The sequence below is a fragment of the Zootoca vivipara genome, chromosome 15 (genome assembly GCF_965207765.1).
Source record: "Zootoca vivipara chromosome 15, rZooViv2.hap1.1, whole genome shotgun sequence".
NCBI classification, from domain to species: Eukaryota; Metazoa; Chordata; class Lepidosauria; order Squamata; family Lacertidae; genus Zootoca; species Zootoca vivipara.
Genome location: NC_142598.1, coordinates 21,124,302 through 21,145,505, shown reverse-complemented (window position 1 = coordinate 21,145,505; position 21,204 = coordinate 21,124,302). Strand labels below are relative to the sequence as shown.

The window sequence follows — 21,204 nt, the reverse complement described above, 5'->3', positions numbered from 1 at the left end:
GGGTGTTTACATAAGAGAACAGGAGAATAGTTTCCTTCCTTCAGGAGTGATTTTGATCAACTGCCTCTCTCTGTGTGTGACATATGCATTTTAGCTGCCATACTGTCTGTCCTAACCAGCACACACTGCATACCTCATTTATGGAAAATGAAGTATAAATTGATAGCTCCTAGTTCCCCAAGTGTAGGTAGAGGTGGCTTCTTAGAGACCCTGGCCAGAAGTCCCTCACCATACAGACCCACATTTCTTGCCTGAAGTATCTGGTTCCTCCATATTAAATTTATATCAACCTAAACAAAAAAATCCCTTCAAACATATCAATTCAGCACCCTGCAAATTTCAAAATCTGTAGTTCGCCAACATTCCAACTGACCTAAGTAGAACTGGCTGAGGGCTAACATACCAAAACGACTATTCACCTGGTATGGAATGAAAGCTTCGTTCATCAGCCCACTGCTGGTTTCCCAACGATATATACACAAGTTACACTGCTCGCTAAAGCTACACCAACCCCCCCCCCCAAAAAAAAAACCACAGTGGCAGTCACATTGATTGTTGTTGTGCACATTATGTTGATGCAGTGATGAATTGCTCTGCAGACTGTGAAGAGCTCTTTCAGCTTACAAAGTGACAGGTCTATCAGCTGCACCAGACAGACATCAGCGCAGACCTGAGAGTCACATGTTTTAAACCTGCTAAAATAAGCAATACTAACATCACTTTCAAAGTCATGTTGCCCAGGTCTATCAAGTAAGAGTCTGCCATTGGAATGAATTATTTTCACTACATCCAAGTCCCTTCCCTATGGGTAATGTTACTGAAAGTCAAAATGGTTGGATGTCATTGTTCACCGAGCAATTATTTTTTACTTCAGCACTTTTTACTGCTCCAGTGTGGCAATACAGCACTCACACCTATAACTGTGTCCTATGTTCTGCCAATCATCTGTAATAGCTCAGCAACTGAAGACTATTTTGACAGGGCCTCTTATTACTGATTTCCTTCCTGTTTCAAATTCTCAGTGCTTCCTAAATCCTTACTTTCTAGAGGTAGAGGATGGAAAGGTAGAACATTTGGAGGTACATTTCTCATCTACTCTCTCAAGTGTATGGTTAGGAGCTGTGGGTGAAGGCTTCTATATTGGGTTCAAAAGACGCTGTTACTCAAACAATCTTATTTGCCTGTAACCCAGTGGCCAGATACATTATTTTAATCAGCATACAGGATCCCCACTTCTGAAATTTTATTAGATGGCAATTTGGGGAAGTCATTTAATTAGCAGCCTGAGTAAACAATTCTGCCATTTCAGTGAACACAAAGGCTCTTTTCTAAAATGTTTCCCCACAGAAAAAAAAGGTAACAGCTGGTTCAAAATTCTGGAACATAACACACTACACATTCACGATTCTGTATATCACTGTATTTTATGATCCTATTAAACCTGCTTGGAACAAATATAGAAACAGAGGTCTGGAGAATAGCAATTCTATATAATAGATTCCTAAATTAAAATGCATCTGTCTGACATAATTGAAGAATTGTTGATATACGTTATGTCTCTCTAATAAGATAAAATGAAGAAGATATACCGTACTTAACTGTTTGGGGGTTTGAATGCAAACCACAAACTCTCTCTCTTCCCCTCCTCCACACTCAAGGTCCCCTCAATCCAGGCCATACAACAGACGCCAAGAAGCCTCAAATGTTGCACTTAAGAACTGCAAATCTGGACATACCCATTTAAGAATAGGAGCCACCATTGCTACTATTGCAAGGCTGGTGCTTACTGCAAAGCTATGGGCTATCCAGCTTCCTGAAGCCTTGGTATCCTGGGGCCTTAGAGGCTTCATTTGCCTGTGCCAGCAAGGCAACCACTTGTGAACTACACCCAAGATCTATTTATCTGAACTTCTCTATTTAATACTCTCAAATAATAAACTGACCATACCTCAGCCAAAAATATGGCTCCTGTCACCATATTTCCAGAAAAGACTCTGAAGAACCCCAAACACACAGAAGCAGAAGTATAATTCACCATTCACGATGGATTTTCTTGCCCATCAACCACTTGGAAATTACTGATTGTCTTGGTGGGCCACTGAAAGGTTTTTTTTTTTACCTGTTATAGAAATTGTAATGCACAATGCTAGATGCTGTATGATCTTTATTTGTATTCTTATGGATTCTTTTATTTCCTATATTGTATTATATTCTGAATGCCACAGAAATTCAAGAAGTAAAAGAAGCAATAGAATACAATTAAAAATCAATATGAATGCAGGCATGCTGCGTGCCAATTGAACAAATTTCATGGACCACGGGTTGGGGACCCTTGGCAACATATATGAAATCCTCACTTTATAAGCCATCTTGAAACTTGCACTTTAAAGAAGACATAAAACAAGTTAAACTAACAAGTCTATACTCAAGTAAGAATGAAGTATATGTAACAACATTTATCCATTAATTTATGAAATTGCACCTCTGTGTTTTAAAGAAACAGGGGAAAAAGGAACTTGAAAAGGACAGCTAATGAAAGAGCCTCAGTGACAATAATTTGCCCAATAGGCTTTGAAAAACATTTTATCTTTGAAAAATATGTAAACATTACATGTGCCCAAGCACTTTGGATATCAGGAGCAATTTGAATTAGCATTTTTATTTGATTATACACTGGTTGATTGGAACAAAAAGATGTAAATTTAGACAGGACAAAGGTGGGTAGATTATGAGTTTTGTGGCCCAGCTGCAGCTAGGACATTAGTGCCAAACAATGAAATGGGTGAAATGTAGCTGTGATGGTTCAGTGCAGAGATAGTTAACAGGTGTGCTGAAAAAAGGCATATTGCAGCTCTTCTTATTCCATAACACTCAATATTATCATGGTCTGAGTTGCAGACTTCAGATGTGAAAGCACCCTATGATTTCCTGTCTAATATCAAAGCTCTCATCCAAATTGAATCTTTAAAAGCCTGGCAGGAAATTATACAAGGAGAACATTTTATCCCGGTAAATTCTTCAAAGCTAAGACAGACTTTTACCAGGATCATATCAAGCAGAGATTACAAAGTCAAAGAACGTATGACAAACAAGCTTCTCCAAAACCTCATGCTAGCAGACCCAGACTTCTGTTCAGATGTCTGGAGAGGAAATGGGTGCAAATAATTACTTCCAACTATCAAAGTTGGAATCAACGAAAATGTAACAGCTACATTTGTTTGTGTAAAAAGAAGCAGAGAGTTGAACCTCCACCATTTCCACAGAACCACAAATAAATTATCAGAGTAAATGTTTCCCTATTTTTTCATACCTGTAGGACTAGCACACAAGAACACGGGTGTGGAAAATTAGGCATAGTCCAATATTTACCTTTGCTCCATGTTTATGAAGAACTTCCATAACGTCGTTGTGAGCTCGTTCAGCAGCAAAATGCAAAGGTGTCATGAAACTAGTTTGGAAAAGAAAGATACAAATAAATTTAAGTTTCAGAATGTGTCCATTTCATCTAAACACAAACGTTGCTGTTTTAAAAGAAGAAAACATACTCTTTATTCTTCTCATTGACGTTTGCTCCTTTCCGAAGCAGCAACTCAGTGACTTGTTTCCGTTTGGGGTGAAGAGAAGCCACAGCACAGTGCTGCAAAAAAAGGCAATGTGGGAAAACTTAAGCCAAGGGTTGGAAATCAAAACTGAAGGACATGCTGGAAATACAAGATGAGAAGGCTGCAGTTAACCCGTATAAATCGTAATACTGTACAACAAGGAAGTTGCTTCTTAGGTTGCAGGACTGGGTCAGGGGTTCAAAGCAGAAATGTATGCAAGTGATTTAAGTTCAAGTAGCCCTTTATGTGCCAGAGTAATTCCCTGTGCCGAAGATGCAATCTGCTACTTAAATGGAGTCACGGCTTTGCTTCCTCTGTAGGAAACGCCACAACAAATTGACAAGCAGAGCTCCAGCAATGTCCATCGTTCTATATGCACGTGTCCTTTCTGTGGACACCAGGTAATACATAAAATATATTGCACATACTGTACTATCATATTTTGAACTTGTTCTCATGTGAAAATCTTAGTACGAATGCAAAAAGTGCACTTAGAACCTATAACGGCTTTTTGGGGTGTGTGTGTGTGTGTGCTGAGGTGTAATGCAATAATTTGGAGACATCAAACGCTTTCCATTTCCCTGGAGTAAAACATGAATTGTTGCTCCTACTTCATATGTATTTAGTACAAAGCTATAATAGAAAGCACAAGATATTCTGGGATAGGTCTAATGTATCCCAGAGATTGGCAGGGGCGGCCCACTGCGCTTTGCCACCTGAGCCAAAACAGGAAGGTGTCATGCGCCCCCGCCAAAGCATCACTTATTGGGGTTGTGTGGCTGCAGCTTCCAGCAAGATCTCGCAAGAGCCCAGGGGGATTTCATGGGGCTCTTGCGAGATCTTATCAGAACGCGGAAGCCTTCACAGGCACTTCTCTGACATTGACCTTGAGTTCTACCACCTGAGGCAGCTGTCTCACGGACGGGCTGGTCCTGGGAGAAGGAGAACTTGTGCCCCTACAGATTTTCATAGCTGCCAAGTCTCCTGCTGAAAAATGCGGGATCAGCAGCGGCGCAGCACTGGAAGTCGCTTCTATGCATGTCTGGACATGCATAGAAGCAACTTCCGGTGACGGCGCCACCCGATTTCCAGTGCCCATACATGGGTGGAGCAGCACCGGAAGTCGCTTCTACACATGTCCGAATTTAGAAGCGACTTCCGGTGCTGCACTACCCATGTCTGGGCACCGGAAATCGGGCGGCGCTAGGACCCAAAATGGAGCCCCCCTGGCAGGTAGGAAATCCAGGGGATTAACGGGATTTTTTTCAATCCGGGTTGCCAGCAGGAAACTGTTTAAAATACGGGGGTTTCCCGCGAAAAACGGGATACTTGGCAGCAATGCAGATGCAACTAAACCACAACTCCATCATTCCTGACTACTGGCCATGCTGGCTGTGGCTGGTGGAAGTCTAACTTTATCGGGAGGGCTACAGGTTCCTTACCCCTGGGTTACAAGATCACACACTGCTTTGGTGATGCAGACGTAGCCCTTAATGCAAACACTGGAAAGGGAATTTGAGCACCAATGAGGAGGGGCTGGTGAGAGGGACAATATGATCCCTCACCTTAACCTCAGCACAGTCGCTGTTAGAGGACGTACTATGATATATTTGAACTGGCGCTCTACAGTCGTGTCTTTCCAACTGTGGAAGGATGAAACTGTTTCAACCATTTTGTCTTTTGCTTTTCGGTTATAAAATGGCTGCTTTTCGCTCTCTGTTCTATAACCAGGCAGGTCAGAAGTTCATTGCATGAAGCGAACACGTGAGGTGCAAATGAAACCTAAACATGAATCAGATGAAATTATGAAAAAGAATCTCAAGCAGAATTCTACTGCCCTTCTGACTGGTCACCTGAAATAATGCATGTAAGTAAAGCTGGCAAATGGAGTTTAGAAAGAGTGAGAACAGTGCTGGTGAAATAGGAAAGAGCTAGACTCAAAAGAAGGAAGCTAAAGGACAGCTACGCATCCAGATTCCAGGAACAGAAGATCCTGAATAAGAGAGATGGACACTGCCTGATAAAAGTATCAACTTGGTAGGGAAACAATCTGGACTAGGTTTAGATGAACTTGTTTTCCTATTTATTTTCATTTTATCTGCTTTGTTCAAACTGTTTTAAATCATTACTGTTGAATAAAGACCGTCACGATTATTTTTTACATTGCCGCCTTACAAAATCTTTTATAAAATCTAAATTTGGGTTAAACATGTCAGAGGCTTTGTTGTTTGCCCCACACTAATTGCCTTACCACACTACTTGATATAGAAAGTTTGCTGGGCCACTAAATAAATTCCAGACATTAAGGGCTGTTTAGTGGAGGCAGGCAGGTTATCCACTTGGTGGCAGCTGGGAGGATAAAGGGAGGAGCTAAATTAGTTGGTTTGCTTGCCTCCCTTGCCTCTCACAGCACAGGCTACAGCTTGTGCCATCATGCCCACAGATACGCAACCCTTTTTTTTTTTTACTCTAGCAGATTTTGAAAGCTGCTGAAGCAATTACAGCTGCAAAAATACATGATGTACTGTAATGGTGCTGTTGCGGCTACTCTTGAGTAAAGACGCCCAAGTCCTCTCTGTCTTTAAGAGTTTTATTGTGCATAGTATTTACAGTGCAGAGATAGCAGAAAACATGACCTCTCAGTCACTCACAGAATCCGGGAGTGGACATTTCCTGTTACGTGCCCAGCATAAGAATTTGGGCACCCCGAAACGCCTCCTCCTGATCTTACGTTTGGTGGCGCCGGAAACGGCTGCCTGTTCCCCTCCACCTGTTGGTCAGGGCGTTGCAATGGCTCTCTAGCATAGCCGAGCCCTGACTCCTCCAACCCACTAACTTCCTCATTCTCCCCACCTGACCCGCTGCTGCTGCTCTCACTGGGCGAAGTGCTGGTCAACAGGAGAGGCGGAGGCTTCCTGTACGGAGGTCCCCTGACATGTAATGAGGGATCAAACTATTCATTTCAAAGCAGAGTAGTCAAGTGAAAAACATTTAATTATGAATGGCAGAATTCTCAGATCCCTGCTCAAATGGTGTAAACATGAAAGAAGATGCTTACGACTGGTTCTTCCTTAGCTCAGCATTAAGTCACTGGCAGGTCAAGCATCATTAGATATGTGATGGGCTGAACTAGATTTACCTTGAAAACGCCGATCTTAACTATGGGATAACTTCAGCCACAATTATGTATACAAAACCTTACATGCTGCCTAAAGCAAGCAGAGTGACTCTATGATCTCACCAGTGCTGTCTCATGGGACTGTGGCTGCTTGAAATTAATGACCTCCAAGGCAAGTGTCTTCTTTACTTTGGCTAAGTCAGCTTCTCTTGCTGCTTGTAGTAGGGAATGTCCTTTGAATTCATCTGCAGGGGAAATAAACAATATTCATGACTGTCAGAATTGTACAGCATTAGCTCAGAAAAGCCAAACAACAGTTAAGAGGGACACTATAATTCCACATAGTTCACTAAGAACTGTCCTACTGCGTTCTCTCAAGTGAAGCTTGTGAAGACAAAACAACATTCTTGGGCTGAGAGGTAAAGGGGGGTTTCTATTTCAATGCCACTCAGCCTAAATGCAAAATTAGTTTAGATGCTCAGTGACTTGTATAAATGCTGCCTAAAGGACTACACACACACACACACACACACACACACACACACACACACTTCTGATCTGCCAAATATGTTGATAAGAGAAGATTAACAAGAAAAAGGTTGCAAGGAAAGGTTTCTGAACTGACTTTTAATGCCTGAAATAAATTAGAATGTTGTCCCCAAAGTGACCCAAATTGTGTGACAATAGCGAAATCTATTAACACATATGAAGCAGATATTATAAGGGCAGTAATTAAGCAAAGTAAATAAATAAATATTACACAAACAACTCGCATGATTATTCTCTGTTTGCATAATTTATTACGTAGTTTTCATTATTTCGAACAATGTATTCTGCTTCTGCTGGTCATGATGAGGGGAAGGAACTCCAGGCATTGAAACCCTACCCTATGACTGCTCAAAATGTTACACAGCAACCCCTCTGAGATTTCACCAGAAATTCCCACATCAAAATGATCTTTGCAACCATCTTTGCTTTAAAATAAGAAGAAAAAAGTTGAGGTTTACGGGGAGCTGAATTATCTGATCAATATCACACTCTGTAGAGCACAAAGAGGCCTTTCTAGATGTGAAATACAGTATTTTGCACCCTAATGATACCTACAGGTAAGCCTCTCTTTCAGTTCAGGCGTTGGGGCCATGTCAACAGCACTCTTTCCATGACAGTTGACCAACGTTGGATCTGCACCATGGCTGAGTAACAAAGAACAAACTTCCACACGATTCTTAGAAGCAGCTTCATGCAATGGAGTAAACTGCCAAAGATCCATCGCATTAACACAGGCACCATGCTAAGTAAGGAAAGAATAAGAGTTAAACTGTACAGATCCTTCTATGTAGTGTCAGTACCACAGTTAACTTTCAGTGCTAAACAGAATAGGTGTCATCTAATGAAACCTTTGATTATAATGAATCGATATTTTAATACATGTTAAAATAATATGCACTTGATAGAAAGAATGTGCTCCAGGTTTGCTGCTTACAAATGTTTATTGAAAGCCCAGAGTCTCTCTCAGAACATGAGATTACGGAGTTTTTTTTAAAAAAATATGTCAGTTTCAGTAAGTCTTGGTGTAGCATAGCAGGTAAAAAACACCCTATTTTGAACCTCGACTCAGCCACAAACAGTGGTTGGCTTGTGGCAAGTAATAGGTTGTATCTAACTTAAATTATTGCATGACTTCCACTTGCACAACAGAACTTCCTCCTCCAACCCTCCAAATCTGCTTGGGGGTGTTTCCCAAACCCTCTGGAGCAGATATATATGGGGCAGTGAGGGGGCTGCATAGAAGGAGAGCAGAAGTCACTCCAATCACGTAATAATTTAGCTAGACGTAACCCAGTCTCTGTAATATGGGGGAAATACTCTCCTATCTCATATGTGTGGAATGTGGACCAGGTCTGTTATTTTCCCTTAGTTTTTAATAAGATGGCATAATAAAAAAAATATTATGGACTTCAGTTAAAGGGGCCCCATTGATTTAGCAAATTTACATGTTATGGATAGTGTAACACCTAATTTTTACAGCGTATTCTTCAGGGTGTAATATTGCAATCACAAATATGTCACAATCACACACAAATTCAGTTAATCATATGCTATTGTTTGAAAAATGGCCTCATTGATGAGAAATGTGTGTCCCTCAAACATTGTTCTTTCATTTGTTTGACTACACAGAAAGACCCCCACAAGACATACCGTATTCCATACATATGGACATTTATATTGCTATTGCCACATTTAGTTCACGGGGTCTGCAAGGCTGCTTACACAATTTAACTTAAAAATACAAATAATCACACAATAAAGAACAACACACAAATAGTAAACATGACAGCACACTTAATTATTTCCTTCAATTAATTACGTAACATTAAGGAATTACTTCTCTTTAACGTTACCTTCAACAGCAGTTCTGTAACTTCATAATGTCCATAGGAACATGCATTGTGGAGGGGCACAAGTCCACTGCAATAAATAAAGCATTAAAATTGCATTACCTAAAAAGTAATAATTAGGCAACTTAGAACCAAATTGGCTGCAGCAAGAGACATTTAAAGATGTAAAATGTAATTTAACCTCAATACATTATTATTCAAACAGATGCTTGGTCATAGATTCTAGCCAGGTGCAGGATTTTATGAAAATCTGAGCATGTAACAAAAGCAACACTGCACTGCCCAGTTTCGTGCAGGGTATCAGTCACATGATTTAGGCCTGCACAAATGGGAATTCTGATGCATAGACCAGGCATCCCCAAACTTCGGCCCTCCAGATGTTTTGGACTACAATCCCCATCATCCCTGACCACTGGTCCTGTTAGCTAGGGATCATGGGAGTTGTAGGCCAAAACATCTGGAGGGCCGCAGTTTGGGGATGCCTGGCACAGACGGTAAGATTGCTTGAACTCATCCAGAGAGGCAGCACAGCAGCTGTTCCACATGACCAACTTTTAAAATCCTTTCTGAGCCCTATTTGCAAGCCACTTTTTAAAGCACTTTGCTATATCTTATTCCAACATTTGAAATGCGCCTCTTCCTTGCCTTTGTACAAAGGTTCCAACTACTTCACAAGCAAGAGAAGAGGAGCTTTAAAAAAAAATCCTGAATGCAAAAATGAGGTCAGAGCACAAAGGAAAACTTTAGAAGAACAGAAAATTGTTACAAAATATAACAGACTAATTTGTAAAGGTGTGACAAATAAAATATGGCGTGGAAACACCCTGACCACACTAGAAAAAAATGCATTGTTTATCTCCCTTCACTTTCAACACAGACATATCTGTCGAGGAACCATTGTACCTCCCCCAGAATGCAGTTTGAAAACCACTGCTCTAAGCCACTGGGGGCGGGGAGCTGCTGCGTGTGATATATAATCAATTTTGTGATCTCAAAACTTTACTCCAAATGTACATCATTGTAACATCTACAAGATTTGAAATGCTTGGGAGAATAACCAAGGTTTTACTGCTGCCCAAAGGGTAAGCCTTTGTGGGAAGGTTATTTTCATAATTAGGTGCAACTATTTAAGAGGCCCTTTCACTAGTATCCACCTGCTTTGCTAGCGCTAACAAAGCCAGTGAGTTCATTATACAGTACTGTCTTACGTACCCCTTATCCTTCGCATGGACATCAGCACCATGTTGAAGCAAAAGCTGGACTATCCGAACTCTGTTGTATCCTGCAGCCAAATGTAACGGAGTAGACTGTAATAAAAGGCAGAAACAAAAAAGAATGAAATTAAGACTCTTTCTTTGAGTAAGGCAAGTTTCCACACAGACAGCTACTGCAGGCAGAAATGGCAACTCTGGCTGGGGAGCAATTACAAAGCACCTTCTATGTTCTGCACAGATTTCCTATGAGAACCACCTCACATGAGCGGCAGCCTCAAAACACCAGAACAGCTTGCATGCATAGGCTACTTGAAGTGGGCATAGGGATAAACTTATCATCAATAATATACCCCCTTCCTCTGTTTTCTTTTCCCAGTAGATTAAAGAAATTCTTCTGGCTGCTGCCTTCTCTGTAGCTCCCTATTAATCTATCAAAAGTGCATTCTCTATCCACTATTTAACCATTAAAATACTGTCCATTTTGAGTGTGTTCATTTGCTTTCTTTCACAACAAAAGAGAAACTGGCTACTTTCATCTTAGACAGACAGAACAAACATTTACAAATGTTCAATAAGTTTAGTTTAAAAGGCTACATCGCAGATTCTGTTATAACAACATTGTATATACCGTATATTCCGGCATATAAAATGACTGGGCATATAAGACGACCCCCAACTTTTCCAGTTAAAATATAGAATTTGGGATATACTCGCCGTATAAGAAATACGACCCGGCATATAAGACGACCCCCGACTTTTGAGAAGATTTTCCTGGGCTAAAAAGTAGTCTTATACGCAGGAATATACAGTAACATTATATGCATTTTATCAACAGACTGAATATTTCCAATGACATATCTAGCTACCACTACCCAAGAGATCAAGTTTTTTTAAAACTGATGTAAAGGTAAAGGGACCCCTGATCATTAGGTCCAGTCGTGACCGACTCTGGTGTTGCGGCGCTCATCTCGCATTATTGGCCGAGGGAGCCGGCGTACAGCTTCCAGGTCATGTGGCCAGCATGACAAAGCTGCTTCTGGCGACCCAGAGCAGCACACGGAAACGCCGTTTACCTTCCTGCTCTAGCGGTACCTGTTTATCTACTTGCACTTTGACGTGCTTTCGAACTGCTAGGTTGGCAGGAGCTGGGACCAAGCAATGGGAGCTCACCCCATCGCAGGGATTCGAACCGCCAACCTTCTGATCGGCAAGCTCTAGGCTCTGTGGTTTAACCCACAGCACCACCTGCGTCCCTTAAACTGATGTACAAGGTATTTAATCTGTTGAACAGATCAATTGTTTAAAAGTGGTTGCCCTACTTTCAACTTCTCTCACTGATTGCAAATACCAAATCCAAGTCTCAGCTTAATTAACATTCTCTAGGTTAAATCAGTCTAGCTTCCCCAAAGTTAATGAAAAACACTTCTTGCATTCCAGCTTTGGGGAAATTAGCCCCAGACAGTTTAAGTGACCCTGCTGTCCCATCATGGTCCTCTCACAACTGGATACACTTAAAACCTGCTCGGCAACCAGGAGGTGCAATTACAGTTGCTATGGCAAGCAAGGGTTTATATCTGGTGAACCGACTTAGGGTATAGTTTCTGGCTAGGATAAATCCCAAGAGTCTTCTTCACACACTGAAGGTGCATCATGTGATGAGCTTGTCTGCACTGAATAAATTAAGAATGAGCAGCTGCCATGTGTAGGCTCCTTATATGCACCCTAACACATGCATGCTTGGGGCAAGCTCTGTAGTGTGACCAGTGCTAACCTTTGGCATTTATTTATTTTTCTTTAAATTGTCAGCATTCTCCCTGCCGGCAGCTTTATTAAATTTCCACGCCAGCTCCTGCTTCTGGGAGCAGCATTTTAAAACCTCTTTTTTACTACCCTCAATTTTTTTATTTCCCATTTCTGTATTTGCCTTCATCTGCTACTCTTCCCTGTGACATCATCTCAGCATAATTTTTCTCCAATCTCTTTGGCAGCATCTACAGCAGAGGGACACTCAGAGCAGGACTCTCCCCTCACACCTCACTTCTCACTCCAGAAAGGGGGAAACAGTTTGAAGCAAATTGTTTAAAGATAAACACCAAGGAGGATGAAGATTCCCTGCCGGTTTCGTGCAGGAAAACTGAGGTGCTCTTAGAGAACAGCTGGTCACCAGAAAACCTGGAGTGGACATCTTCTGTGGAGGGAAATATGGTGATCGTAGCCTTTTTAGCTTTGGTGTTGGAAACAGATCTCTGCCTATGGAAAGAGAACTGCAGAAGGGAGAAAGTATTTTGATTGTAAAGAGTTTATACCATGGCACCACCAGTCAGTTTCTAATAGATACAAACTGGGTATCTTAGCACATCTAATTTGTATCAGAATCTGATGCAAAAAAACATTCTGGCAGGCGCTCCATAAGTGAAGTAACCAAATGTATTACACATATGTTCAAGAACACACATTGCTCATCAACCTCAGTGTGCCTACCCAGGGGCTCAAAAGGGTTGGTGACCCCTGCATTACTAATGTGATGCAAAAGGACAGCATTTTTGCCCTAAACACAGCCCTTTTAAAATGATAAATATAATGCCTTAAGCATTATTTCGTTTGAGGGTAAATATGAGGTGACTACCATAGGTAAACAGTAAACAAACATTACTATAGTCTCCTATGAACTCCTATAACTCTTCCTTCCAAATATTGAACACCTAAAATATTCCAAAGTGAAACATTGCATTACTTGATTTTTCAAATTCTTATTTGTCTAAAATAATTTAGTATCTAGTATTGAAAAATCATCATAATTAGCCTTCCCAAACAGCTTTACCACCCACTTTACAAGTTTAAGAAACTGGCACTCTTTTGTAAGAATGTGTACATTAGCAGGTGTTTTGTTTTGTTTTTTACTTTACAGATGAGACAAACAATGAAGGGCTTAAACATCACAAGAATGACAAAAGAAACATTTTTCCTTGCTCAAACTGAAAGGCTGTTTTTTGTTTTTGTATTAGTATGTCTTACATTTATATGCCACCTTTTCTTTCATGGAACTGAAGGAGGGTGGTAATGCCATCCGTGTGTGTGTGTGTGTGTGTGTGTGTGTGTGTGTGTGTGTGTGAAGTCAGTGTGATGGTGACTGGCAGAGATTACTCAGTAAGCTGAATGGCTGAGTGGCATCTTCCTTGTATTAGCTGAACACTCAATCTAACCATTATGCCACCTCAGCTCATACCACAGTAGCCTATCACTTCCACGGGTATTCCAGCATTGTGAATGATCCTCTTTAAGATCTTTGTGTAAACAAATGAAGATCCTTTCCTGACTGTAGAATAATGTATTGATGTCATCTGGGGACTAATGGAAGCAGTCTAGCGCAAGTTATTTGGGGTGGTTATACAGAATGCTATTGCTGGGTTTGACGAGAATCTTCCAGTTTCCATTTCAGTAGGTAACCAGTAAGAGTGAAATTTCTCAAATTACTTTGTATTTAAGGGTAAGAAACACACAATGCTTGGAAAACAGAAAATGTTCTTGTAAAAATCCATTAGCTTTTCCAACTGCATCATCAACATCTAAAAGCCAAACAAAAGCAAACATTGCATTCCAGAATCCTGTTTATGGTAGTTAAATGTAAACACAATGGGAAACTACTCCAAAATGGGGACTTGAGTTTGTTTTCCTCAAGAATTAAGAATTACAGCCTGTAAGCAAAGAATGGCTTTGAACAGTATATAAAATGGTGAATAGGAGAAACAGTGACTTCTCATATCTGAATTTGAATTTGAACTAACTAGTATGGTGCAGTAACTGTATCAGTCCTGAAGCTCACTGGGTGACCTTGGGCCAGTTGATGTCTCTCAAACTACATGTACCATTACAGGGCTGCTGAAGGATAAAAGGGGTACAGGGTTTGGACGAAGAACAATATATGATACCCAAGTAGGGTAGGTTATATGAATAACCAAGAACAGAAGGTAAGAGCTTCCTCCCCCCCCCAATCCCCACATGAAGTGTCCAAAACCACTCCAAATACAGATGTGCCTAGTTTTGTTTTCAAGTTTATACAAAAGATTTTCTGGGTTTAGATACTTCATTGTAATTATATGGATTTATAACAGCAAAGAGAAAGGAAACACTTGCCCTATTTACTCTCACATGCAGAATTGAAAAGGTTTTTAAGACTTCCCGTGCTAGTCATTTTCCCACATTGCATCAATTCATACAAGGCAACAGGAAGAAGATGAAATGGCTCCCTCTCTCCAGGTGATAGTTAAGGAAAGTAGTGAAATACTATAAAGGCTCTGTCTTCTGAAATAAGATGCACTCAGTTGGCTCATTTGTATTTGCAGAAAGCATGATGAGTTATTTTTTGGCTCTGCATTGGTCTTGCATCTCCCTATGGGCCTCCATTTATGTTTAGGGGCTTTGTTGTTAAGTATGCACAGCATGAAAAGGAAATTAATTTCTGTATCAAGCTGCTTTTATTCTCCAGTTTCCAGCACCATGAAACAACACTGCAGAAAGTTCCAGAAACACACTTTAACATGACAGAAAGCAAACAGTTAAGCAAGTCCAGAGGTCCGAACTTGCACTATAAAGGTTTAAGGGGGTGATGGGGAGAACTTTTAAAAGAATTGGCAGTCTGGAGAACTGCAGCTCAGTAAGGGCCAATCTACACAAACAGATCCCACGTTGAAACCTTTTCTGGTCTAAACGCTCATCCAGTGTAAACAAACACTGATGACAATCCCACTGCTCTGAAGTAAATAAATTAGCAGATGTTGTTATAGTGTGTTTTATGATAGTTTGAGCACCAGCAGTAAAGCTGGAATAAGTAACTACCATTTTACTCTGGTCATCACTGCAATGATATGGAACCTGCAGCCCTCCAGATGTTGTCAGACTACAACAACGTTATCCCAGACCATTGGCCTTGCAGGCTTTGACTGGTGGGAGAAGGAGTTGGGTAACTTCTTGTTTCCTAGCCTTGCTGTATATTACTGCTTCCAAAGGGATAGCTGTGGTTCCATTGCTGCCCACTATGAAAGCTTCCCTTATGTCACACAGAAGCATTTATGCAGAGCTAAGCTTTGCAAGATCTTTTTGAAGAGTAATGCAGAGGCAATTTATTTTAATGCAATATTGTAAAAGTTGTTTGGTAATGTAAAAATGAGTTTGTATCATTTTCTTCTGTATTGTGTCAACACAATATACATAGCTTGTCTAACTGAATTATCTAATTGAATTTATTTTTCCTGGTGTTACTGTTTAATTTTTTTTCTTTGATGAGCATATTTGCCATTGATTTCCTGCCAATATGTTTCATCACTTGGCATTCTGAGTTCAAACACAGATACTAGCCAATTCTTCATTTACAATTCAGTTCATTGACAGATAATAGGGTTATGGGTTCATTAGAAATAATACAAAAAACTGCACAAATAGATTCTAAAAATATATAGGATGACTGATAGGTTTATTTATAGTATATTGGAGTTATTTTTTTTCCATGCAAAACCCCAACCTCTAGCTGTTATTACTAATAAACAAAGAATATTAGGTACTACAACTTCAGTACCGGTAGGTTATGAGCTTGAATGATGGAATTCAACAGTATATATGTTTCTTCAAAATTCTATACAATATTCAGTGTTGAAGATTTTATTGAAGAATTACAGCCTCTTATAGCTGCATACAAAAAAAGCGCATCCTCACATTTCAGCTAAGCAATTAATGTTGGTGCCTAGAACCAGTTTGTGTTGCACAAACACTGCTGTTTTAAGTAATGACTGCTGTGCACATGAATCTTTCACAGCCAGCAGTCATTACTCTGATTGGTGGGATTCCTGACCCAAAATTAAGGCTAGCTCCTAGCCTATCTTCCTATATCAACGATATCAAGTATCTGAAGCTCAGACCATTTTACTCATTTATCTGAACATAATAGAGAGGGGTAAAGGGAGTGTGTGTGTGTTTTAATAAAGGGAATTTCCCAGATAAATTTCAAATCCACATGAATGCAATCTTTACTAGGCCAACAAAAAGGTCACACCCCTAGTTAATGCCTATCCTTATGGCCTAATTGGATGCTTAGACATGGAAAGATGGCAGAATGCAACCTGGTACTCAACTTAGGTATTTCCTGCCTAATATAGTGGAGTCTTGAAACTCATAGATGAAGGGCGGGATTCACCCAACGAACCTCAACGAAGCCCTGCACAAGGGCTTCCACTTGCACAATGGGGCTTTCCTCTCTATATCACCCCCCCCGATGTGCCCCCCATGGCATGGGGGGGGAGAACCCCCCCCCCAGAACAGCACATGGGGAGTCATCTGGCAAGCTGATATGCTTGCGTAGACAGAACATTTGTAATAGTGCCATGCTGAATTCTACCTAAAGCCAGCTCTTGATTTTGGTGGCTTTTAGGGTGGATTTAATACTAATGGTAGTATTTACCTTTACCTAATACTAATGGTGAAGCCAGAGCAACGAGACACTTATCCAGTTTGGTACACTACTGAACCTTGGGGATGGCAGATGAAGGAAAGGAGCAGAAGGCTCCAGCAGTATCACAGAATGAAACATCTTGAAAGGCAAGAGTCTCAAAATCACATTCCTTCGGTCAATGAAAAAGCCAGCAGCATTCCCTAACCCCAATCAAGGTTCAAGGTTCAAAAGCATTACATATGCACTGTTCCCTATGCGATATGTGACTTATTCTCTGACAGAAGCAAGGGCAATCGCTGCACAGGTGGATTATCTGTGAACAGGTCAGAGTCCTGTAGAGTTTTGAATCTTGGAGAGTATACTTTCAACAGAGAAGACATAAGCCATTTTGATAGGGGGGAGAACTGAATGGTGCCTTCACAGTTACAGTAATAGATTAAAAAGAACTAATCATTTGGTGACCTGTAGGGATACCCCAAGATCCCTCACACGGTAGGAACAGTTCTCAACAGAGGAGCTCTCAACAGTAGCTACCAAATATACTCATTCCTGAACCATTAACCATTAACTTGATGGCATATTGTTTTGGGCCTCATTTAACTATCTGTGGGGGTTTAGCTACACAAAAAAGTTCTGCTCAGGAATTCTATATTAAGAATACTGATTATAAAAAAAAACCCCTCTTTAAATAAACACAAATACTTGCATATCATTACTTAAGACTTCCCCATGATACAGTACTACAAATCATCTGAATAATTTCTAAATATAAGTTGCTTGCACAGACAGTTCTAAGGAGATTCATAAGTACTTAGTTACTGACAAATTGGGAGGGGGGGGAATAGTGTACACAATTCACTGTGACAGTAAAAGCAACTGACGGCCACTCTAACAAATAAGTAAAAACAAAACTATATACACACACACACACACACACACACACACACACACATATATATATATATATAAACACACACACACACACACACACACACACACACACACACACACACACAAAAGCAATGCATGCCGCCAAGTTTTAAATCAGTACAACTAATCAAGAATCTGGTGGGTATAATTTTAGCTCAGTTACAGATTACACAGACAACATCATTAAAAAGAAAGGGCATGGCCCCATCAAATATAAGCAGTTATAAACTTAGGAGCTGTAAACATTGAAATAAATGCCACTTACCTGAGCCTTGCTTTGTAGTGTTTGTACCAAAAAAAATGTTTAAACTGGCCCTTTTTGTATTGCAAATTAATAAACTTCTTTTAAAAAGATTTAGCTCCAAAACAACCAACTGAGAGACCAAGGGCCACAACCTGCCCCAGTTTCTATGAGTCTTCCCTCTCCAGCTCAGATTGGGCAGGAATGATCCAGCCTTGCAGGCCAAAGCAGCTGGTCATCCCTGTTTGAGACTATGCTGTGAAGATTTTGGCAAACCCTAAAAATAGTCACCGAAGGATACAATTCCTAATCTGTGTGGACCTGGGTCAGTCCCAAGAGCAAATTCCAGTATACCAATTGCAAAAAATTTATAGCTAAGCAACAAAATTAAATGGCCAAATGCACATTATGTAATTTAAGAGAACATGTCATAAAGCCTGGCTGGTACCCTGTCATTGTTGGTTCTTCCCTTCCCCTTCTAACCCAATCCATTTCATTCAACATTCGCGTTATATAAAGCTGCAGCCAGACATCAAAAGCATAAAAATATCAAAAGTTAAGAGAATTCAATAGGCACAAATCATACCGATATGGAATTAGCTATGCTAAGCATAGTAGTAGGGGCTTGGACTGCTAACCTTTCTTAACTGAACAATGCTACGAAAAAGAAAATACTAGACAGACTGTTATTTTACAGCTATTAACAACCCAAACATGCAGTTTATTTTTTATAGCCGAACTATCTGAAGCATAGCCCAATAGTTGACATTCGAAACAAATAGCATGATTTCAACTGCACGGTCCACTGCCTCTGTCAATCTGTCACAAACCATCAATATTAAGCATAGCATCATTTAATTTCATAGTTAATAGACACGAATTACAACACTTCCACATAAGTGATGGGTTAAAAATATTTTCAAATTGACAGGGCATGCAGGTTAGCTGTCAGGGGAAAAAAATGACAAAAATGTATTAAATATGCACAGACTTACTTTTCGCCCATCACTTGCATGGCAGTTCACATTTAAAGGTGTCAACAAAGCCATTAGTTTTTCTTCATTACCACTCCTGCATGATAGAGAAGTAAGAAAGAGGGAGAGCCCCTTATAAAATATTTGAAATGGAGTTTCACATTATATACTGTTCTATATACTGGCATGTTCAAAGAACCACCTAATATGCATTTCAAATTGCAAAAAACAGACACTTGAAACATTTCCTTTAAGAATACACCGAGTAAAAGATTAACATTAATTTAATGTTTAATTTATATTTTACTTGGTTTTATGTATCTGCTGAAAAGATGTTTCCCAAACATCTATTTTTGCTACATTCCCCAAAACACTATAAATAGCTTCAGAGCTCTTGCTCAAGGTTTCTTATGATGGGCTTTAATAAGAAAACGCAAGATATGCCTTCCAGGTATAAAATAAAGAGAAAATATCCTAATATACTATTTCTTTCTAAAATGATTACTCTCTAAACATAAATGAAATTTGGAGTACATTGTGTCAAAATGCAAGCACCCCCATCATACTGCATGATTACAAAGAAACACATTATTTTGCTTTTTGCAAGTGGCTAAAATCCAAGGCAACCCATGCTAACAAGGCTTGTTTATCTGCATAATTTCATAATAGGGTAATGACAGAATGACAGCGATCATAAAAGCCCATTTTTCATCCCGGCTTTCTACATCCTCCCTTCAAAAACAATTTGTATTCTGAGCAGGCACTTACCTAGCAGCTTCCAGGAGTTCGTCCTTCTTGTATTCACCTAAATGGTTGCAAAATATCATGCTGTTAGCATTTGGCAGAAGACAGATTAAGAAATGCAGCAGGAAGCAAATACAGAATTAAACAGAGCGGGGGAGGGGGGAGAGTGAGCCCACACCCCGCTGGGTGATGGAGCTGTGACGTTAGCCAGCTTGTGGAGGAAGCATCACCACTGCCTTGGAGACGGGCAGCAAACTGACGCAGCTTCTTGTCCAATCCTCGGATGAAATGGCTTTCTTCAGACAACCAATGAATGCTAAACCTGTATCTAGAAACAATCCCTCCGATAACAGCATGGCAGCTGAATACAATGTATCCTCCCCCACTTTTCCTATTCACTGTATCAGGGCATACTAGCATAGCATGAAAACGTAAGAAAAACGTAAAACCACAAACCCTTGAATCCATTTCTAGCTTGACAGAATCTTGCAAAACAATTGCTTTACGTCAGAACTTCCTAAGCCTCTGCCTCATAAGAGCATGCTTCTGGCCTTAAGGAAAGCAATGCATCAAAAGAGATGGGGAAGGGCAAAAGCATTCAGAAGGCTGCACTTTAAACCTACCATTAAAAGGTTATTTGGCTGTTTTCATATCTTAGGGCAAAATTCTAAATGCATGTCCTGAACTCTAGCTATACTCCCAGTGCCAAGGGTTCCGTGGAATATCTGAAGCATTTTTGATTTGAAAAGTATTATTTGAACCCTCAGGAGTTCAAATTTTAAAGTTGCAAAAACCTGAACTGGGAAATGCTGAGTATACCTCAATTTAAAAGCCATAAAGTCAGGAAATTACAACTAAAATAATCCTCACAATAGCAGCTACAGTATCCAGGCTATCTTAACATTGCCCTTTCACTCTGCAGGTCACTCACAGCAATATTACAATTAAAAGCCATTGCACTTTACAATTATGGCTATCAACACGTCCATTGAAATCACCTGCCAGGGACACTTGCACAAATCCACATGCACAGACACAACTACTGAATGAATGTTATATCAATGTTGGGATATCTGGAGAGCACACTCATAATTTCTATTCACAGATGCACAACACTAAGCCACACTGTGTAATTTGTCCTTAGTTGGTGGGGAAACAAGCCATGAAGTGGCTGGCTTAACATCACATCTTAATCAGCATTCATGATTTGTTTCTCTCAAACAAACCAAAAACAAAACATGGGCTCCTTCGTTGCAGTGCGAGAGAAACAAAGCACAAATCCTTGCTCAGAAGTAACTCTATAGTTTGTTTCCCAGCTCAACGAAGGGAGGAGGAAACAGGAGCACTCAGACTGCATTCACTAGCAATACACCTCATACAAATTATAGTTAAAAGAAAGCATGCAGTTTGGGCTCAGTGTTAGATGCAAATGCAACCTATATCTGTGAAGAATAAATACAGACTTGTCTTCATAGGATTCAACCTATGAAGTGGCCTTACAGTGTCAGCCCATTGGCCTAGCTAGCCCATCATCGTCTAC

The 21,204-nt window shown here is 40.2% G+C and overlaps 1 protein-coding gene across 2 annotated transcripts in view; it reads right to left on the bottom strand.

Moving 5' to 3' along the window:
* The window catches only part of TNKS (tankyrase), a 75,455-nt gene that overhangs the window by 29,600 nt on the left and 24,651 nt on the right, over positions 1 to 21,204 (bottom strand). Inside the window, exons 4-12 of one of the 2 annotated variants that reach the window (XM_035140373.3) lie at positions 19,689 to 19,725; positions 18,942 to 19,017; positions 12,427 to 12,597; positions 10,332 to 10,426; positions 9,123 to 9,189; positions 7,825 to 8,011; positions 6,844 to 6,965; positions 3,546 to 3,637; positions 3,370 to 3,448 (exon numbers count right to left, since the gene is read on the bottom strand). In XM_035140373.3, coding sequence (XP_034996264.2) covers positions 3,370 to 3,448; positions 3,546 to 3,637; positions 6,844 to 6,965; positions 7,825 to 8,011; positions 9,123 to 9,189; positions 10,332 to 10,426; positions 12,427 to 12,597; positions 18,942 to 19,017; positions 19,689 to 19,725 — 926 coding nt within the window. The remainder of the gene's footprint in view (positions 1 to 3,369; positions 3,449 to 3,545; positions 3,638 to 6,843; positions 6,966 to 7,824; positions 8,012 to 9,122; positions 9,190 to 10,331; positions 10,427 to 12,426; positions 12,598 to 18,941; positions 19,018 to 19,688; positions 19,726 to 21,204) is intronic. The other variant, XM_035140372.3, reaches the window with a different exon arrangement.